General features: G+C 49.2%; 1 protein-coding gene across 1 annotated transcript in view; it reads left to right on the plus strand.

The window, feature by feature from the left end:
• Positions 1–16637, plus strand: part of LOC137417336 (aryl hydrocarbon receptor-like) — an 82966-nt gene that overhangs the window by 50785 nt on the left and 15544 nt on the right. Inside the window, exon 9 of the mRNA XM_078768783.1 lies at positions 6642–6748. Within this exon, the coding sequence (XP_078624909.1) occupies positions 6642–6748 (107 nt within the window). The remainder of the gene's footprint in view (positions 1–6641; positions 6749–16637) is intronic.

The raw sequence follows: 16637 nt of genomic DNA on the forward strand, positions 1-16637 counted from the left end.
GCTTTTTGTTTTTCGAGTCTGCCATTGAGTTTTCGCCTCGAGAGCTAAGGCCTTCGGAATCGGCTTCCTTGACCGTCTGATTTTAATCAAAGGCGGCCACACGACAAATGGTAGTCAGGAGAGGGATTTTAACCCGATTACAACTGGTGTCAAGAGTGTGGAGAATTTGGAAACAAAATTTTCATAGTCGGAGGTGAGAAATTTTTATTGTCGATTGGGCGCACGAAGCGCGATATCGCGTCTTCAAAAAATTTAAATTTGGTTTTTTGGAATTAAAATAAATACGCGCGCGGGAAACGACCTTCCTCAAAGCGGATGTCGGAGGTCAGTGAAATGGAGGTGTGTAGTGAGGCTTCTGTCAGTTTAGGAGGTGAGTCGGAGGTAGTTGGGGTGGAGAGTAGTGGTGGAGCTTCCCCCGCCGTAGGGACGGCCTCCATAGACAACCAGGTCATAATGCAATTTATGAAGCACCTGAGTACTAAAATTGATGGGTTGGAAAATAAAATGGAAAACAAAAGTGATGGATTGAAAGGGGAATTAAAAGGAGACATGTAGGGATTGAATAACAAAATGGAGTCCCAGGGGAATGAATTTAGGGAAGGAATCAAAAGAATGAGTGATCGTTTGAAGGAAAAAACGAATGAATTGAGGGAAGGACGAACGAATGGTGCCGTTGGGGGCCCAGGAGAAGCCAAGGGTGGCAGAATGCGAATCGGAACGGGGGGAATTTAAATTGGGAATGGAAGAGAGTACGGCCCATGCAGATGTGCATGTTGCTCAGGAGCAGGAAATTGCACCGGGAATGGCAATTGAAGGAAATGGGGAGTGCCAAGAGGTAGATGGAGAATGTTTCCCACCTGCTGGCCTGGAGGTGTATCGGGGCTGGCTGGATGCCACAACACCTCAACAGGGGGGATGAATTCGGAATGGTGCAGCACCAGGGCGGCGGTGCAGAGCAAGAGGGGATAACATTATTGGGGGTCCGTGTGATAGAGTCGGACCATGTATTTATTGGGGTAGGCCTGTCGGGGCCAGAATTGATGTGTAATAATGATGAGCATGATGTGATCCAGCAGCTGGGGACCTGGGACAGTCCCATGGAGGACAAGGTTGACCAGGCCCAAAGGACTTTAGGGGAGGAGGTGAGTCGGTCCGAGGGGGTGGTTGAAGTGACCGAAGGGACCCTCACCGTGCACACTGATTGGGTACCGGAGGCTCCGAAATTGCAGAACCAGTTGGGGGAGTGTGTTGGCTCCGGGCTGGATTTGGATTTTGGAGAGTTGGGAGATCGAGCCTCAGACGATTTGGTCCCCGTAGGGAATGTGGACCAGCTACAGGGAGGGGCAGAGCAACCTGTGGTAGGGGTTGTTACCTGCAGCTGCGGTGATTGGACACACGGGGCCAAAATTTTAAAAAGGAAATCTAAAATAAAATTAAAATGGGAATGTGATTTGGAGCAGCCTTGGTTGGAGTTGGTCCCCGGGCTGTGGAATGTGGACCAGGGGAGGTCATTGAGGATGGCCTCGGGCAAAATTTGCCCCTTTCAAAATTTGGGTATGCCAGCCAGCTGGTGGGCTGAGCTGGCGAGATTTGGACGTGGGGTCCAGCCATCGGTGTCGTGGTACGACCTGGGCCCCACGGGGGGTCTGGTGGAGTGTGGCATCCCTTGTCCGTCAGGGCGCCGCCCGAGCGGGTGGCTCGGGCCGACAGGGTCACAGGACCCTGGTGGGGGTTAAGACCTCCAGGGGGTCCGAGGTGGTTTCTCAAGCCTGGGATGGCATTTATTGAGGACCACTAGGGGGAGGTGTTGTGGGTCGCGCCTTGGTGGTGGCATCGTGGACGGCCAACTTGGGCCTGATGTGGTGACCGCCCGGGCATGCAGCCTGGCACCTTCTCCCTGAGACTCTGGGACAGCCAGCATGTGGTGACCTGACATGCTGTGCTGGGCTATGGACGCGGGTCAAACCGAATTGACAGGGACGGAGATCGCCTGCCGGACAACCATTGGGGCATCTGTGGAACGTCATGGTGTGAGGGTGACCTTCCACAGATGTTCAGTTATGATTTATGGACTCTCGGTTTGGGAAGAGAGCCATGGGTTTGTTGAATCGGGAGATTGGTAACGTGCCGAGCATATGGGCCATGCTCGGCTGGCATGTGTATGACAAAGCATCTTTCTTTGGTGAGTTTAGTAAAATGTGAAAAATGTTTGGCATGGGTAATCTGAGGGTTAGATGTATATTTAAGGGTGAATTTTGGTGAAGAGAAATGGTGGTCACTGCACAGTGGCACCATTGTTGATCCAGGTGTGTTAGACCAAAGTGTTGGAGGCTGTGTCAATAAAAATTGACAGGGTAGCAGGACACAGCTTTCAACTGGTTGCTGGGGCGATTGCGCCAATATTTGGGACGCAGGGTTATGGGGGTGTAGTTGTGTCGTCTGAGGGTCAACGTGGTGCTGTGTGTGTCCGAGGTGTGTGGACCATGTCTTCCGGGTGGGTCTCCTGGTGGAGCATGGCTGTTGACTGGACCTTGGTGTGGTCAAGTGTGGGTGGGCACTGGGGGGCTGCAGTTCTGTGGACTGGGGGACGAGGGCGGCGTAGGTGACGTGAGGGGAATGCCACGCACTGTGACCGTCTCCCCCAGGGCCGAGGTTGTGCGTGCGGTAGTGTTGTTGGCAGCAGGTGCTCACCACATTGGCCAGCTGGGGCTGGTGCAGCTGTGTTCCTCGCAGGGGGGCCGAAGGATGGATGGTGGGTCGCACCCTTATGGACACTCATGGGCCATTTTGACGTTTTGACTGCTCGGCTTGTCCCGATGACCTTTGCACGGTAGAGGTGCGGAGCTGTCGTGGCCACAGGTAGTTTTGTCGTGATAATCACCGTTGGATGCGGACCCATATACCTGCCAGTATAGTGGGGACAAAAGTGAAATTTGGAAGAATTTGGTAGGCCCAATGATAAATTTTCGGATTGTGAAGGGTGGGTGGCACTTTTGGACCTGACCAACCGTAGTTACCTGTACATCAAGGTAGAGGTAAGGCCTTGATGTTTACTGCCCCAGGCTTCAGGACCTGCTTGTTAAATTGGGGACATGTAATTTGGAGTTGGGAGGCGGGTGAGAGTGATGACATGGCCGGTGAGGGGGATGGAATGTGTGCCACAGAGTCTTGTGGGTGGCGTTTGTGTTAGTGTTGTGGTTATGTGTCTTCATGTGGTCGTGAGGTTGGAGATAATGGATGAGTGGTGATTATTGTGATTATTGTGTTTTGAAAATGTGGAATGGTAAAATGTGAACGGGGATTTCACAATAGCAGGCCATGGCAACTTTTTGTAGCATCTTTTGTACCATCTTCTACGGAAATGTGTTGAGAATTGAATGGCAGCGGGGGAGGAAATGTGTTTTGGGGATCTTGTGGGCGGGGAAGGTGTGTGTGCCAGCAGGTACAGATCAAGCTCTGAGGAGCGATGCCTGCGGCCTCCCCTCTGCGGCAATTACCCCTGGCAGCTAGTGGTATCTGGAAATTGGAGCTCGTCGGTGGAGGGTCTGGTTGGGCACCGTGAGGTAAAGGAGACCCCCGGTGACCCGTGGAGCTGCACGGCAGCAAGAGGCCTGGTGTGTGGAGACCCTCTCCGGCGGGGTAACGGCGGAAAGGGCTGTTGGGTTGCCAAGGGGCCAAGAGGTAAAGGGGGGGGGGGGGGGGGGTAGGGGAATTAACTTGTAAGTCGGTTGACTTGTTTTGGGACTGTGGGCACCACAGCCTGAAGCGCCCCCACCATCTTGTTGTGTGGTACCTCCCCGCTGCCTAGTTGAGAAAAGACATGCACACATGAATGACATCAATGTCATGGTCCTGCAGGGGGGTGTATAAAATAAAAGTGCTTGAAATGATTTTGTGTGATGATTTTTGGAATGAGTATGCACGGATAAGGGGTTTGTGTTATGAATGTGGGCGAAATCCACCGAGCCATGCCACTCACCTGTAACATCTGGACAGGGCCGCGGAAATTTAGGGGTGCATTGGGATGGCCCCGCAGGTAAGATTGTGTCTTGTGGCATCCACCGGGGAACGCGGTCTGCAGACCGGGATATGTACAGATGTATTATAGAGTTTTGAATTTTGGTGGTTTGGTTAAGTTTTGTGGTTAAGATAGGATTTTGGTGTGTTGTTTGTTTCCTCCCTCCGCAGGAACAACGAATTAAATGTACATATTTGACTGCATGATTGTTAAGGGGATTAGCATGTTAAGGAGTATAGGTAGGAAGTCCGACTCACTTCCCACAGCCCTCCTGCTTTATTTCGTAGGTTAATTAAGTGTGAGACAGTAAGTGTTAAGACTGGAATGGTAGCACCTGCAGTGAACCTAGCAGGAGCTATGGTTCCAGGAGGGGATGGGGGGGGGGAGGGGGCTGTGTTATGTCGGTGGGGTAAAGGAATATCTAGAGTCAGGTAGATCTGAATAGGTAACATGCTTCGTCTGTTGCGATAAGGAATCTGCCCTGTAATAAGTTTTGTGTGTTTAGTCCGGTTTGTCGGTTAAGGAGTATACCTGTGAATATACCAGGATGTTTGTGTGCTAGGTAGTTGTAGGGATTAAAGATAACAGTCCTTGTGTGTCACACCTGGTAATCAAACCTTTGTCCCTTATGGCAATGCACACCAACATAAACACTTAGATAGGCCCTTCGTGCAACATTAAATAATTCCCTTTCCCTTACCACAACGACTTTGGAAGACGGGCAGGAGGCCGGGTCAGGGCGCCGCCGGGTGGCCGCCGTCGGCTACACCACTGGCTGGGCCTGGCAACATCGCGTGACATGGGCTGTGACCGTGCCGCAGGGAACGTGTGATTGGGGGAAAGGCGCTGGAAGGTTCGGTGGAAGGCACTGGTTGGTGGCGCGCCAAGGCTGATGTCACCGCCCAGGTTATAAAAGGGCGCTGCAGGATATTTTCAGCAGCTGTAGCTCTAGTTCTAGCTCTGTCTCTGGCACGTCCCTCTTTGGCCTCTTGGCGCTACACGATATCTCTCTGTGCTTGAAGCTCTTGCGCTTCTTCTTGGTCTTGAGAGGTCCTGGTGGTCGTTGGTTCACCATCTGCGTGGTGCAGGAGCGAGGCTCGGTGCTGTGAACGGGCGGGACCTCGTGTGCAAACTGCGAGGGCGTTGGCTCGGGGCCTAGCGAAGCGTGCGAGGCGGACGGAGGGTTTTCTCCGCACCGGAGTTTGGAGCCGTGCCGGACGAGGCCGCATTGAACGACTGACAGTTAAGACACACCACATTTCACATGAACACGACGGACAGTTATTTTCGTAATTCATTCCTTCGTCTCGTATCCGGAATCTGTCGTGTGGGGACGTACCGATTAGGATATTTATTACCGGCGCGTGCTTTTCCTGTCCCACCATCCTTGCGAATAAACCCTTCTATTATTTTCTGTATATATATCTGAACGCAGTTTCTGTGTGGTTGATTTAATAGGTAAGACTGCAAGGCTCTTGCGCCGCCCCTCCATCCCGCGCACTTTGGTGTAGCTTTTTGTTTTTGGAGTCCGCCATTGAGTTTTCGCCTCAAGAGCTAAGGCCTTCACAATCGGCTTCCGTGACAGTCTGATTTTAATCAAAGGCGGCCACACGACAATATGTTGAAAAAGTCAACATTTTACATGGGGTGTACTTACTTTTTCACGTGACTGTACATATATACATACATACATATATTATACATACACACGTATATGAGAAAGATAAATAGTTCCTCACGATATATTGAAATTATAAGACAAATGTTTATTGGACGATTGTATCCTATTTGATTAATGTTGTATGACTCAGATATGGGTGTAATGATGACAAGGATATTTGAACCCGTGCTGGACAGCTCAGAGGTGATTGTGCGTTTCTCGGCCATCCTGCCAGCCCTGCTTTCTGCTGATATAATATATGTAGAAGAATGTTATTTTATTATTAACAGTATCTTTCTATCTGCCTATCTATCTCTTTATCTACCATTTTGTACATGACAGTAGATTCAGAAGTAATCCAGAATTAGGAAAAAAAAAAAGTAGTTGGGAATGTTTGTGGAGGGGGAAGGAGTTCATGTGTCCTAAAACATCTTTAACAAGTTTCACCCGAATCCGTCCACAACTTTTTGAGGTATTGTGTTACATATCGTTTTTGACCTCATCACTCAATGGTGAAGAATCACTTAAGACATTCTAGTATCCGCATCCGTATCTTCACCAAAATGTAATCATTTCGTCCTTGCCACATATCCAACCTTTCCACCAAATTTCGTACAAATCCGTCCACAACTTTTTGATGTATTGTGTTACATATATCGTTTTTGACCTCATCACTCAATGGTGAAGAATCACTTAAGACATTCTAGTGTCCGCATCCATATCTTCACCAAAATGTAATCATTTCATCCTTGCCACATATCCAACCTTTCCACCAAATTTCGTACAAATCCTTCCACAACTTTTTGAGATATCCTGTTCACAGACAGACAGACAGACAGACACACAGACAGACAAACCGTCAGGTGGCGGGAGGTAATAATGTAAAGTTTTACTTCCAAAAGAGAGTTATTTGGATGGGGCATTTGAAACATCAATCATCTCGAATGCCATTTTGCTTTGCAGAGGCAGGTATGTTTTGGGATGGACTGCGGAAGAATTGAGAAGAAACTCCGGCTACTATTATGTCCACACCGGTGATTTGTTTCACTGTGCTGAGTACCACATTAAGCGTAAGTCAGGTCTACATTATTCTATTTGATAATTTTGGTTTGTTGGATTCAATATGCTCAAACAAGCATCTTTTGTTTCCACTCATAAATTGCATTTTAATACCTCTTTTAAAAATCCAGTGACTCCGTTTAGATATCCCCAAACTCCAGCACCTTGTTTCGATGGGAGTTATGAAAGCAAAACAACAATGGTTTTGATTCTCACCACCAGCAGGCCAAGCCTGTCTGCGGTTGTCCATGCGCGATGGCTATAGCAGACATGAGAAAGAGGAAGTTGAGGCTTGATTTGCATGTGGATTCCAATCGCAATTGAACCATTTGAGTAATAACTATCATGATGACCATGGTAACAGAAGACTAAAAATTTGTGGGAATGTATTTGTAGAAATCTTGGAACATCCTGGCTCGTTACAGTAACATTGGTCCATTTGGTGTTCCTGTACACGAGAATGCACAAGATCATGATTGGTGGAATTCCAGATTGAAATCCCATATGCTGTGTTATTAATATCCTTATAATTCGTATTAAAATGCACTAACAAATCCTAATATCATTTTAAAATCCTGTAAGATTCACACAGCATATGATTGTGATGAATGTAGTGAGGCCTCATCTAGAATTTTGTTTGAAAGGAAGCACATACTGTAGCTGCCACAGAGCAGGTTCAGCGTCGAGCAACTAGATTGATCCAGGGCCTTGGGGAAGTTCTTGGGTCTAAATGTTGCACCATCTGCACTTTATATGTGTCGAGATGCAATCTCTTGTGTACAACTTTGTTTTTTTTTATATCACAATGTTCCCATACGTTTGGATTCATTTTAAGAAACTTTTACTTATTTTCTTTTCTCTCCGAGGAGTATTTCCGTGTTTTGGGGGTGGGAGACAGACAGACGGCATTAGCCTATTATAAATACTGTTACGGACCACGGATAAGATGTTGTGTTTGCCGAGCGGATGGCCCCGCGGCCGTACAGTTACCCCGACTAACCCGATTCCCGAACGTTGGCCGGATCGTGCCACAGATATTCAATGGGGAAAAGACTAAGGTGACACGGATGTGAAGAAGAACCAGACAAAAAGGTTGGAAATACGAATATAATTTATTTGCTATTTACAGGCTCAAAATAACCAAGGAAGAAGGAAAGATAAGAAAATAATTTACAGAAGATATTAGACACAGTGCAACGCTAGCTTATACAAACTTAATTAACCTAAGGACAGAACAAACAAAACAAACTCACGTACACAAGAAGGATGGAAAGGCAGGAGGTGGATGGCTGGAGGGAGAGGAAGGTCCAATGGTACTGCAGCACGATCGGCGCGTTTGACCGCCGCCGTTCCTTCGCGGCCCTGCTCCGGAACTGCCGTCAAGGCCCCACACTGCTGTCGTTGCTGCTGTGGCTGCGGCTGCTCTGGGGACGTCGCGTGCTTTGCCAGGACTCGTCTGGTCCAACCACACAACTGAACAACGTGCTTGCTTCTTGCCCAACTCTCTTGCTTGGTCCAACTTTGGCGAGCAAGGCGACGAATAGCAGGCTTTGTGCTTCCCTGGACGATCTCTTTTGGACAAGAATCGCTGCTGGATGATCTCTTTGGATGATCTCTCTGGATGATCTTTCTGGATGATCTTTCTGGATGATCTCTCTGAATGATCTCTCTGGATGATCTCTCTGGATGATCTCACGCAGTACCTTGCACGCGCGCTTTTATAATGCCTCCGGCGATCAAGCCGCCGGCCTTCAGGACACGCCCATCGGTGTGCTCACCTCAGCCCTGGTTGGTCGTGCGACCCTCTGGCTCCGCCCTTGATGACGACGGGCGGGCACGCCCTTCTCCCCCGACCCGAGCACATGTTCAATGGTGGTTTTGGAGGGGATGTAATTGGCAATCGAGGCTTGGCAATGATGAAAGGGGGGTGTGAAAGGAATCTACTCTATTTCACTTGGTGCAATGGAGTGTCATCTTAATGGGAGACAAGGCCTTACCCTAATACACATAATAAAGATATAACTATCAACCAGGGGGAAATCTATGATTGGCTGACGTGTATGCTTTATGGACTAATTATGGGACGCCCTTTGACCTTTACACAACACTGGAGGCAGGAGGGTCCAGAATCAAGCAATATTAATAAAACACACAATAAAAAAATACAATCCTCATATCCGCAACACTGCACCCTCCTCCTCTTAGGCACATCCCGGGCCTATAACTTTAATTTAGTGTGACACGTAGGTGTAGTTCCCTCTACTTTTAACCTGACCCTGAGTGCGACAGTTTTAAAACATAAATAAATATGTCCCGCTGCTCCATTGCACCCTACCTAACAGACTCACGCCCACAGCTAACCGAATTGCGGAATGGTCTTCAAACTATACATTTACGGTGGGGATCATTATTTACAACTAGCCGAAACCCGTGGAACATCCACGGAAGGGAGGATGTGGTGTATGGATAGAGTGTACCAATATGGATGGCATAGGGGATTTGCTTGTCCGAGTAAGAGTTAGGAAGAAAGATGAGAATGAAGAGTGCGTATATGAACAACGTATTTATGGCAATCTACTTAAATGACAACGCTACGATATACTTTTGAAAAATGAATGGATTCGTAATAGGAATCGGCATAGCACCACTCTGGCCATTTTTTATGAGACTATATGGTGTGGGTTGGATTTGTGTGAACAAAATCAAGAAAAAGGTGACACTTTGTAGAATCCAACTTACACTGTGTATAAAGTGTCACCTCCTGACTTTGTATTTTATATTGTTAGAGACAAAACAAACACTAAATAACATAGCCACATACCAAAAACGTGTATTTTCAATTTTCACTTGTGCAAAAATGCTACTCACAATTACATCGCCTGTGCGTCGGCCTGTGATTGAGCCAGAGAGTTGGCCTGTGAGTCAACTTCCTTTCCAATGTCTGCAAGAATTGAAATACTGATTGTGAATGTGTAAAATTATATGAAAGAAGAACATGCATATCAATAGACGATGCCATTGAAAAGGAGCGCAGCTGTCAATAGAAAAGGATGTCTGACATCAATTTGACATTATTGCACAGGAAATGACAAACAAAGAAACAGTTCATTTCCATCGGGTAATATTATGATGAGAGATCAGCCGGTACCTTTATTATGTCCATCAGCATCCATGGCACTTAGGGGAAAAAAAAACGTGGCATCAGCCAGCCGCAGCCAACTATCACGTACCGTCTCGAAGTCAATGCCATCCTTTTATCTCTTCGTATACACCTCACTGATTTCTACCTTATCGTGAACAGGGTAAAGCCTACTTTGATAATCATGAACGGTGGCAGATGCAGGAGTGAAACGTAGGCGTAGGCCTCGGCCCTACCTATCCAGTTGTTGTTGCCGTTGTGTAAGGGGGGAAAAAAACAAACATTTTGGCCTCAGACCTTTGAGAGTACGTCGTTCCGTGAACTTTTTGAACGGGCCTCGTATGCCATGCTTTGTCACCGTTGGGTTGTTTTTAAATGATTTGAAGGATTAACTTAAGCACCGTGAATAGAGCAGATACTGATGGGCTGCTGATTGGTTTCACTTCGTTGTTATCACAGTGTATGGAAGAAATTATGGTAAACCCACCTGATGAGGTTAGCGTACACCGCCATCGATGACACCGGCACAAATGGCGGAATAGATGGATTCTTCTTCATCGCATTGCATCGCATTCTCTTCCTGTGAAACTGTTTCATAGAACTGTGTCGTTTATGTACATTTTTATTTTATTACATTCACGTAGTTTCACATTCTTGACTTCGTGGAGCTTCAATGTGGTTCAAAAAAATAAAATAAAGATGGATTCTTCTTCATCGCATCGCATTCTCTTCCTGTGAAACTGTTTCTCCATTTAACGTTTCCAAAATCAAAACTTCAAAAACTTCTTCACTTCGATTCGAAAAAACTTCAAACTTCAAAAAACGTTTCCAAAACGTCACTCCATTTAACTTTATTAAAATGACGATAAAGACCATTTGGTTCACACCACCCATCACACCACTCGACTGTCGAAACAGCGGATGGCTCGCATCGCCTCCGCCCAGCAGACGCCAATACGATGGTGTCGTAAGATGGCGTCGTATCGGCCGATAATCGGATGCTTTTGGGTCCCAAAGTCGGCAAATTCAGATTTTTCGAGTATGGCTGTACGTGACAAACAAAGAGCGTGGTTCGTAGATGGAAAATGCATTAGTGCCGTGGGCATCGGGTCACTGGGTGCGGCGTAAAAGGGATAACAAAGTCGAGTCCTTACGGTATTATTATATAGATGGCTTTACTTTATTTACAAAAGTAACCCAGGACCTGTGATTGTTCTTTTGGGGGGGGGGGGGGTGAGAGACAGTCTGCTCTGCATCAATGCACCATGAAAGCACCCAGAATGCACCAACACACCCTCAAGCACCAATCGGTGCACAGTCATCACTGGTCATGAAAATAAAAACAACAACCCCTAACCCTGCAGGTGGTCTCTTGCTCTTCGGCTCCCTCTGCTGGCTATTACTATCTTGTTGTTGTCATCTTCTTTGCTGGCGGCCTATTTGCAATAATAAAATGCACCCAACGTGTCCATTGTTATTTATTTATGGCCCACAGGGCCGACTAGTGTGGTTCACCTGTGGGGCATCGGTGCCCTGTGGCCAAGGTCCGCCAGCAAGATCTCGGGCCTTCATGGCCAGTTCCAGCAGAGGGGCCATGCCCCAACCCATGGGGTCCATAAGTGGTGCTCGGCCACAGACATGTGGTCCATAACGTGGTGCATCGATGCAGACAGCTGGTTCTGGGAGTTCCGGGCGCACAATGGCGGACTCACGCACGCTCCCCTCAGTGCCTAGTGGCGCACAGGTCCTCATGTGGGAGACAAAGGGGGGGGGGGGAAGACAGATGAGCGAGGCGTAAGGTCACAAGGGTACACATCAATCAAGGCAATGCAAGGCGAAGTGCGTACGGAGAGCGAAGTGAGAAAGCTCGTCCCTACCGTACGTCACCCCCCCTGTCACCTACTCTACCCTTGCCCTTACCCCATATTTACAAAAATCTACACATTTACAAATTTGTCACTACTGTCACGTCTTCCCCATATTTCCCCTATACCAAATTCGTCTTCACTACCCCTCTATCCAAAATTTGCCATCACCCAATTCATCATCAATCCTCATAAGGAGGAAGAGATGGAACATCAAGCACAATGTCACACCCACGTCATGATGCGTCTCACAATCCAAACATTTGCATCATAAAAATAATAAAACATGGCATGGTGTGGAGGTACGTCATTCCAGGTGAGTGGATGTAGATGGTGCAAGGAGATTTTCATCCTAACTATTCTCTAATTGACTTTAACACACTTTACACTACCCGGGGTCTTTCCCTGCCAATCCATTGGCCAACTTACACTATGGGTTCTAAAAAACCAATTCCCATTGACCAAACTGTGGTGCTTCTCAATTTGGGGTCTCACTCCCCCGATTCATCTCCCGGTGCCCTTGCACAATTTCTGGGCTGGGTCGTGTAGCTCTCCCAGCAGGTCTACCCACCTGCACACCTCCACCACTGCAGTTGCCACCCGAGCTTACCTAGCTCCTCACCCTAACCTATCTACTTGGGGAAGGCCCCTCCTGGCTCTGTCACCCCTTGGTGCCCTCTGGCACTGGGCTACCCGGGTCCGTCCTCCGGATCCTCGGGCCCCATCCACAACAACCCTACCGGCTCCCAGAGCCCACCTGCGGCCTCACCTGGCCGACATCCTCGCAGTGGTGGAGTGCCCAAACCAACTACACACACTAACAGGCTACACACCCAGCCATTTCCACAACACTAATGCACCCATCCAAATACCATTCTTTCACCCGCACCACAGATGCCAATATCCAACCACAATTTACCTGTACCCTCTACCTAACACTTACACTACCCTCCCCGGGTATTCGTGATGGGGGTCCATCCTTCCCCCATTCACACCTTCGCACCATCCACTCCACTCCATAGTTTCCACCATACTCACTCCACGACCATCCATTCCAATATTCCATATATTCCACACTCCATGTATTCCACACTCCATGTATTTCATCCGACCATTCTCCATACACCTGTTGTTGCACACCTGTGCAATCACACCTGGTGCCACCTGCACCCTCCTTCCTTCCTGGACCATTTGGTCAGCACAACACACATCACTATCACTCACTCAAACACTGCTCCATACACCTGTTCAGTTGCACACCTGTGCAATCACACCTTTTAACCACACACTTTTCACAATACACTTCTGAATACACCTCCAACACTCACACGGCATCATCTAATCTACCTGTTGCCCTGCTAACTTAGTGCTCCCCGTCTTCCCTTTAAACTAAGCACATACCACGTCATTATCATCCACTCTAATCTACCTGCGTCCCCACTACAGGTATCATTGTCACTAACTAACCTTACCGTTACCTAAGGTCATCTTCTAGGTCCCTACACATTATCCAAACCCTCCCTCGGCGAGCTTACACTGCCATAAACCCCATAAGACTAGTGCTCCTTTGCCCCCGCGTGAGAGATGGCAGAGTTGCCATCCCACCACATCGGGGCATTTCCCACTACCAATTTTGCTCGTCCAAGTGCAACAAATCAAAAATTTGCCAATCATCTGCCAATTGTCTGCCAATCCTCACTCTGCCAATCATCAAATTTTGTTTTTCTAATTTCGGGGCCAAAACACTATCCTCCTCATCATCATCACAGTCCACTTTATCTGAGCCTCGGTGCGTCGTCACATCATTAAAACCCGGCTTCGCAAAGCCGAGCAATGAATTCGGGTGGTTTGGTCGCCTTGGTTGGATCCGTCCGGCATTCACGACTGTGGGGAGGAGGCATGCTCGGGCCGAGGTTCCACGCATCATCGCGGCTCGGTACCTTGCGGTCCCGGGCCCGATGGCTGAGGCTCGCCCGGTCGGAACCCCATCCCCACGAGGGGGCACCGTTCCGCTTCCACCCACTCGCCCTTGAACCGGACCGGTCGCCTCGCCCGACAAGGCCCGGACTCGACCGTGCAGGGCGGGGCCAAGCCCGAATCGGCAACGACGCTTCGAAGAGAAGCGACGCAGCATCGATCCACGCCGGGCCTTGCATCCAACAAAGCGCACCGTGCCCCGAGTGCTCGCATCGGCTATCCGTCGCCCTAAACGCTAACCCGTCCAATGTCGATGCTTTACTCGCATGCCCACACGCACACGCGACCCTTTTGACACTCACAAAACCCGGCGTTCCAACGCCGTCCGTACATTCCACCAACGCACTCCCTGTTACACATCACACCTCTCGTGCACACTCGCCGTTCGCACACTCCCTTAACACACCTCGCGCACCGTCTTGCGCACTCTCCCTCGGTACGTACTCTGTACCACTCACCATGGGCGTGCACCCTTGCATCCACCCACAACCGCGCTCAGATGGGCTCCCCACACCCGCGCCACGACCAACTCAGGTGTGCTTCCTCGCACACGTTCCACCACCACCTTACTCTCCATGTCACACTCCGTACACCCCAACGTGCATTCTCGCTCGCACTCGGTATCACACTCGCGCTTCGTAACACGCTCACCCCATGACGCACACTTTTTTTTCACACGCGTGCTATTTCCACTCACATCGGACCCTTCACCAATGCCCGGGTGCCATGTTGACCCCAATCGCGCGACTATTCTCTTCGCGCCAAACCCCCTTTTACAAAATCTCCCGGCACCACATGCAGCCCGTCTCACCTTCGGGGTTCTTCTTCCTCCCTGCACCAACACCTGCAAATCTTTATAAGGATTAAGCACAGCATCGTGATGTGAGCACGGACTTTGAGCATAATCCATTTCTCCCTGCAATTCCTGGGCTACCTCCGTCGTCTCTTCAATTTTAATTATACCCACTACTGCTTTTTCTTTATTCCCCTCAACGACCGCTGGCTTTAATAAAAACCCCCTCTTCTACCTCAGCGGTCGCCGGCTGCTCCATACCCCGTGTCGCGATTTCTACCCCCGTCATTGTACCCGCGCTTTCCTCCGCCTCGCTCAACCAGCGCTTCTCGACCCGCGTTACCTCCTCGTGCACCCCTGGGCCCTGCTCGCTCAACCCGCGGTCTCTGTCCCTCTCCGCTTCCCTTACCTCAAAATGCGACTCTGTCCCTCGCCATTTCCTCAGTTATTTCTTTAATTTGGTCCCCCAAGCGCTCACTGTTAGCCCTCGCTTCGTCCCTCATTTCCCCCATTTTGTCCATAAGGGCCCCCATTTGCAGGAAAAACAGGTTCGAATCCACCGGCGGCGCTGCTACGGTCGCGGGCGCTCTAGCCATGTGCGAGGCGCCATTTTGCGCGCCCGTAACCTCGTGCGCGAGAGCGCCACTTTGCGTGCCTGAAACCTCCTCAACCACCTCCTCATTGCCCTCCTCCACATACATTTCCCCTAGGTCCTGGGTCGATTCTACCCCGTCTATCTCTCCCACCGACATCCCGTCGCCTTGACCAGCCATGGCGCGATTTCAATATTCGGGTTTTTCTTTAAAACAACACAAATTTTGACAGCTCGTAATTTTGAGCGCGTTAAGCGACCCCGCTCTACCCTTGTCCGACCCCGCTCCCGACACCAATTGTTACTGCCAATAGTACAATTGGTGTTCCAAAATTTGGGCTAAATAAATTTAGTCCCAGGTCCGAATCCCACTCCTGACACCAATTGTTACGGACCGCGGATAAGATGTTGTGTTTGCCGAGCGGATGGCCCCGTGGCCGTACAGTTACCCCGACTAACCCGATTCCCGAACGTTGGCCGGATCGCGCCACAGATATTCAATAGGGAAAAGACTAAGGCGACACGGATGTGAAGAAGAAGCAGACAAAAAGGTTGGAAATACGAATATAATTTATTTGCTATTTACAGGCTCAAAATAACCAAGGAAGAAGGAAAGATAAGAAAATAATTTACAGAAGATATTAGACACAGTGCAACGCTAGCTTATACAAACTTAATTAACCCAAGGACAGAACAAACAAAACAAACTCACGTACACAAGAAGGATGGAAAGGCAGGAGGTGGATGGCTGGAGGGAGAGGAAGGTCCAATGGTACTGCAGCACGATCGGCGCGTTTGACCGCCGCCGTTCCTTCGCGGCCCTGCTCCGGAACTGCCGTCAAGGCCCCACGCTGCTGTCGTTGCTGCTGTGGCTGCGGCTGCTCTGGGGACGTCGCGTGCTTTGCCAGGACTCGTCTGGTCCAACCACACAACTGAACAACGTGCTTGCTTCTTGCCCAACTCTCTTGCTTGGTCCAACTTTGGCGAGCAAGGCGATGAATAGCAGGCTTTGTGCTTCCCTGGACGATCTTTTTTGGACAAGAATCGCTGCTGGATGATCTCTTTGGATGATCTCTCTGGATGATCTTTCTGGATGATCTCTCTGGATGATCTCTCTGGATGATCTCACGCAGTACCTTGCGCGCGCGCTTTTATAACGCCTCCGGCGATCAAGCCGCCGGCCTTCAGGACACGCCCATCGGTGTGCTCACCTCGGCCCTGGTTGGTCGCGCGACCCTCTGGCTCCGCCCTTGATGACGACGGACGGGCACGCCCTTCTCCCCTGACCCGAGCACATGTTCAATGGTGGTTTTGGAGGGGATGTAATTGGCAATCGAGGCTTGTCAATGATGAAAGGGGGGTGTGAAAGGAATCTACTCTATTTCACTTGGTGCAATGGAGTGTCATCTTAATGGGAGACAAGGCCTTACCCTAATACACATAATAAAGATATAACTATCAACCAGGGGGAAATCTATGATTGGCTGACGTGTATGCTTTATGGACTAATTATGGGACGCCCTTTGACCTTTAC

Source organism: Myxine glutinosa, unplaced genomic scaffold (genome assembly GCF_964187855.1).
Source record: "Myxine glutinosa unplaced genomic scaffold, kmMyxGlut1.1 SCAFFOLD_460, whole genome shotgun sequence".
NCBI classification, from domain to species: Eukaryota; Metazoa; Chordata; class Myxini; order Myxiniformes; family Myxinidae; genus Myxine; species Myxine glutinosa.